Source organism: Camellia sinensis, chromosome 4 (genome assembly GCF_055761805.1).
Source record: "Camellia sinensis isolate YWXY chromosome 4, ASM5576180v1, whole genome shotgun sequence".
Classification (NCBI taxonomy): Eukaryota; Viridiplantae; Streptophyta; class Magnoliopsida; order Ericales; family Theaceae; genus Camellia; species Camellia sinensis.
The window spans coordinates 57403717-57409610 of record NC_138964.1 but is presented as its reverse complement, the minus strand read 5'-3'; the positions used below and the strand labels follow the sequence as shown (position 1 = coordinate 57409610).

The 5894-nt window shown below is 34.9% G+C and overlaps 1 protein-coding gene and 1 non-coding gene across 3 annotated transcripts; one reads left to right on the top strand and one right to left on the bottom strand.

Moving 5' to 3' along the window:
• TRNAT-AGU (transfer RNA threonine (anticodon AGU)) lies at positions 1–74 on the top strand. Its single transcript has one exon. It is a non-coding gene; the product is annotated as a tRNA-Thr (tRNA).
• Positions 75–1146: 1072 nt separating this feature from the next.
• On the bottom strand, positions 1147–5145 carry LOC114298103 (mediator of RNA polymerase II transcription subunit 22a). Of its 2 annotated transcripts, XM_028242609.2 has the most exons (4): positions 5012–5145; positions 4468–4657; positions 2698–2763; positions 1147–1884 (listed from the first exon to the last, which is right to left on the bottom strand). In XM_028242609.2, exons 2-4 carry the CDS (start codon positions 4639–4641, stop codon positions 1645–1647), a joined length of 480 nt encoding a protein of 159 aa, XP_028098410.2. In that variant the 5' UTR covers positions 4642–4657; positions 5012–5145; the 3' UTR covers positions 1147–1644. The 2 variants fall into 2 exon arrangements, with proteins under 2 accessions (XP_028098410.2, XP_028098411.2); XM_028242610.2 differs by lacking the exon at positions 2698–2763.
• Positions 5146–5894: the final 749 nt, after the last annotated feature.

Sequence of the window (5894 nt, the reverse complement as noted above, 5' to 3'; positions counted from 1 at the left end):
GCTTTCATAGCTCAGTTGGTTAGAGCACCCGTTTAGTAAGCGGGAGGTCTTGAGTTCGACTCTCAATGAAAGCAACTTAGGTTTTTGGGTTTTTCACTTTTCTCATTTGTAGTCTCCTCCCTCACTCACCATTATTCATTACAAAAACTAGGCCTCTTTAATATGTACATTTTGAAGAACTTGGAGAAATGATACATATTGAAATGTTTATCAAACCAGTTCACTAGTTTTTTGTTTTTTATTTTTTTGTACATTTTGAACATTTCAAAAAATTTGTTTTTGTTCCATCTTATACCCAATTTGGAGATTTCTTCTCTCAAAAGTCACCTAACTACTTGAATATAACTCAACACAATTCAGAAAATGATACTGAATTCAGTTGAAACTGAGATTCTAAATTGAGTTTAGGCTTTCATATTGTATTTATATCGACCAGTGTCCTGCGTAATTTGCGAGAAATAATATCTTACAAGTTGAAAAACCCCCCAAAAAAACTGATACCTTCTTAGTTCTGATCCTTGATCGCGGGCCTAAAAACAGACAGCATACAATCACATTATTATCCTTATTATTATTATATTTTTCCAATAGAAAAAGAAAAGTCTCTGGGGGTATGAAACCCCCATATCATCATCATACAATTGATTAGCAATACAACTATGAAAAATATACAACCCATCAATTATATAATATGAGTTAATTGTCACTATCACGAATGGTTCATGAGGCACCTGCAAACACACAAGATTAATTTACTAAGCTGATGAATTTCTAATAATCAACTATTTCATGAGATGTGCATGCGTTTCCACTTCTAGGTTGTTCAATCCCCAATCAACAGTAGGTTTTAACCCGTCTGTTTGTGCTCCCAATTCAGCTACAATGCCAGAGATCACTCCGCTGTTTTCTACATAAACCCTCGACCCATCTGCCTAAGATATCCCCAAAGATCCCTCCACTGCTTGCCTTGCCAGGGCTTCCTTTAGGTGCAACAGAAAATGTGCTTACTTGGACAGAAAACGTTTTACCAACACCACGCTACTACCACTACCAATTACAACAACCACTACGCATTAGTTTCAAAATTGCAACCAAACACAGTAAAACATTTTCTATGGAAATAAATGAAGCGCAGGTAAAAACCAATTTAGAAGTACAAGAACAGAACAATTTAATGCTGCATTAGATTTCACTGCAGATATACAATTTCACAAAGTGCACAGAGCAGTTACAACACATGTTTCTAAGATGACTGATAGCTGACTCCGGATTATGCCTAGCAACCAAAAAAAGAACAGAATATTGTACTTTGGGATAAAAAATGATTCTGGAAATCATTACAAATGGTTCTGTAGAATCCACAGGGAAAGATAGTACCAAACAGCAGCACAAAAAGAAACAAAGGATTCTTGTTGCTTGATGAAGAGTGGTAACGGAATATTGTACTTTGGGGATAGCAATGATTCTGGAAATCATTACGAATGGTTTCGTAGAATCCACAGGGAAAGATAGTTCCAAACAGCAACACAAAAAGAAACACAGGACTCTTGTTGCTCGATGAAGAGCGGTGATTAGAAACTTTGAATCCTTCCACAATAGAATTTGACTTCAAGAATAAGTGAGCAAGCAATACACTGCCCTTATTCATAGCTGTGTGAGTTCGCTTCTTCTCTGTGCAGAAGAATAGTAATGTGACTCGAGCTCCTTTAGGCTAGCAGCTGCCTCCTCTCCAATTCTAGCCAACATGTGATCTGTTTTCTCCGCCTGTTGGTTAAACTCATCTATTCTTTGGTCTACGTGGTCGTTGAGGGATGCAAAACCAGAAAAGATTGCTGTCTGTTTCAACTCCGACACCAACTTAAGTAATGAGTCAGCTGCCTGAACCTGTTCATGCATCAGGAGAAAAAAAAAGGTGAAAAAAACAAAATGACATTGAGAAACCAGAAATACGATACAGAAAAACAGTTTTTAACCAATTGATTCACAAATCAACTGATACACACAAATTTCGACCAAATTCTACATAATCACACTGTTCGGTCAAGAGTACTACTTTGTGAATAGAACCCAAAATCTGAAGAACATGAGAAGCTAAGACCATTTGCATGGAATGATTTGATGAGAAATGATAAGAAATGAGGACAAACAAAATTCTTTCTCATGTTCAGTTTACAAATCTTGTAAGAAATTGTGAGAAAGGGTTAGAAATAGAGAGAAAGAGAACTCTCTTACTATGCCACTTTCATTTCTCACCATAAATGGTGAGATTTGGAGAGAAACAAATCGTTTGGTTGTATTTTTTCTTTTATAATACCAAGATTATCCATCAAAATACAAAGAAAAGAAAAAGAAATCTTGTTCATATCCCTATTTCACATGCTTTCCTTTCTTACTCATTCAAACATGATAGTGAGAAAACACAATCATTTCTTTTATTTTCTCACCCCACGATCCAATAATTGGTGATATTCCTCTAAATCAAATTTCAATGCAAAGAAGTTCTAAGTTGCCTAATCAAATAGAAAAAAGCTTAAGCAATGTAGAACTTCAGTCGCCTTATTGCAGATGTTTTACTTGAAATGTGCATCACACTAGCGGTCTTGAGATATATAAATAAGTACACATGAATTCATGTGCATGCATGCGTACTTTTACCCATGATATGTAAGAAGAAAAATAAATAACAAGCTCTCTTACCATTCTAGCTGCACGCATCTCCATCATGAAAGTTTCTTGTGAATTTCTTACTGGTGGATCATTAACCTACAATATAAATAGTTCTGTGATTACATCTAAAATAGATGGATCTACAAATTCTATTTCAATTATTTTTTAATGTGTATTAAAAAGTATGGTAGATAACCTCAACAACAAAAGAAACCACTTCTTGGAAGATAGAGAACTTTGCCGACCTCCTCTTTGCATTACCTCCTCAAATAGACGTCATAGTAACAAATTTACTCTACTGAAGTTATCAAGCATATGATTTACGGGCCAATATTGCTAATAATACCTGTATGTTCATGTAATGTTCTCTTTGGCGTTGTTTGGAACATGGATTTAAGTAGGAATTTGGAAAGGGAAAGAAAAAGGAAAAGGAAAAGGAAAAGGAAAAGAAAAAGAAAAATGCGAGGGAAATGGAGAAAAAAATCACATTTCACTGGTATTTTCCTTTCCCTTTCCAAATCCATGATCCAAACACAGCCTTTGTTGGATGTACAGAGAATCAGGCTATATTTGTAGAAGGCTCTTATAATTGTCAACAGGCGCTTGATATCTAGTTGTCAGCCTAATTCAAAATGCCATTCCAATTTGACTTTATTAGACATATAAAAAGTGATGGTGGGAATCTTAGGAAAGCCACCCACCCTCTACAACATGACATTAACCGATAAACAAAACAACAAAATGGATTTAAAAGCTTTGGTATTGACAGGCCATATTGAGTCAGCTTGCATACCAAGTCAAAGATAAATATACTTTAGGCATCATCAAGGAGGTCATTGGCAAGCATAGACATTCCAATAACTCATACAGAAGTAACAAATAATTTATAGGAATCAAAATAAATGAAAATCATGATTTTAAATTTTAGTAATCTTCTTCCCAACTTTAATCCCATTATAAGTTGTGGATGTCTTCCTGAATCTAACTTATAAAATTCTGATAATCATGGAAACAAGAAATGCCTATAAGAACTACGTGTAATATAAGTTCCTAAATATAAATTACTATAAACAAGAATTTGGGGCTTAAATCTAAACTACCGAAATCAATATATTTGCCGACACCAAACTTCCCCAAAATATGTGAAAACTAGAATAGTAATTCCCATAATTATTTTAAGCCTTGAGACCTTATTTGACTAACTACAAATCAACTAAAGCATTTACTGGCCGTACTCACACTTACTTTATATTGGATCACCGGTTCAATGGTTACAAGTCAGCCTACTAACCTTGTGGTTCAGGGCTCAAATCCAAGGGCAACCACTTTATACAAATCATGTCAAAAGTTCGGTCTGTACCAAATCTACGCCTCCCACACCCATCAAACGGGAACTAAATTGGGTGTAATTTTTTACTCACACCTACTTCATTCTTTGACGTGTTATCATGTATGGATTAAAGAAAAAAAAAAAGTTGCTTAAATTATGCGAACTTTGAATTCAATTTGGATTTGGTTGGTCATCCAACTTAGTACTTCAGGAGGTCGTGAAATGGGTTTAAACATCAAACAAGTAGGTCACGTCACTACTATTAGTCTAGAAACCACAGGTCTTGGTAATTAGATAAAACCAAAGCTTAGACAATACCTACTCTCATACAGAGTCTATATAACGCAGCATTAAAGAAATGCATCAAAGATGATCCCATTTAGTTTTGCACTAAAAATAACCCAGCAAGAAGGTTCACAAAGGTCGCGCACGCGCACATATGTATATATAGAGAGAGTGAGAGAGAATACCCTGGCCACATTAACAAGGTAACTGAAATTATCAACAATATTTACAATGTCATTATCAACTCTCTGCAACAATGTCTTCTGTTTTTGAGCTGCAGCTGCTGCTGCAGCGGAGGTTGGGCCGCCACCGCCACCGCCACCGCTTCCACTACCACCTCCAACCCCTCCTTTATTCATTGTAGATTTTCACTAGCTGTTTGTTGCACAAAGAAAAACAGCTAGATTCAGAAATACTGAAATCAAATTTATAGGCTGATAACCAAGAACTAAAAATTCTACCTTTTTTACTTGGGTTTTCCAAGAACTAAAAAAATTCAATCAAACCCATGTGGTAAAAATGTACCAACATAATTATGAATCCAATTATCATATTAAAGTACAAGAAAAGACAATTGTAGTATGATAAATGCTTGACAAAGTGAAACCCACATGTCACATAGTTTAGAACTGACTGAATCATAATTACATAAAAGAATCTACAACTCAAAGACCCAAATCAAAAACCCTATATTTTTGTTGTTTGAAAAAGCGAGTTTGGGGGACAAACCTCGTTCAATCTATGGCGTGAAAGAGCTCCGGCAGACCGTCGTTATTCTCAAACGATTTCTTCTTCCCTCTCTCCCAAAATAGGGCACCAAATTTGTTAATTTCTTATATGACATTTAAATTCAAATAGACCCAATTACCATTCAGGCCTTTGAATGTCCACTTAACATTGAGGCCCAAAGTTTTTTAAGTTGAGGCCCAATTTGAAGGGTCCTCAAAATATAAACCTGTAACAGATGCAAACAGTACAATTCAATTTTTAAATTTTTATTTATTTATATATTTATTTTATGTAAGTGTTGTTGGACCAAATTGAACAAATATATATATATATATATATATAGATCATATCTGAAGTTTGGTCAATAATGTGATAACAAAAATTGAATGAATTAATTATATTATCTATTGAAAAGACTTTGATGGATAAATTAGATGATACAAATTTAATTAGTGGTTTTGTTGCTAAAAATGTAAAAAAAAAAGGGATAATGTTTAGGGATTTTTACCAGCTAGTTCCAATAATTAAATCTATTACCTATTAGGTCCTAAGTTTCTATCTTGTGCACCAAGAAGTCCTGTTATATTTTTTTAATCTCGATTTTGCTCTTGCTACCGGCTGGTAAAAATCCCTATTTAAATCCTTCCAAACACTTTCTAAATCTTTATAATATTCATTACTCATTAATTTTGTCAATTTGTATTAACTTCTCTCTTGATCATTTTTCCAAACTCTTCTTCTTTCTCATCTCTTTCTCTCTCTAGAAAATACCACCGTTGTAGCTATGGCCATGGCTATCCACTCGCAACCACCATCGTCGTCCGTCAGTAACCACCACCATCTCCATCGGTCACCACCACCACTTTCGCTGGCCACTACTACC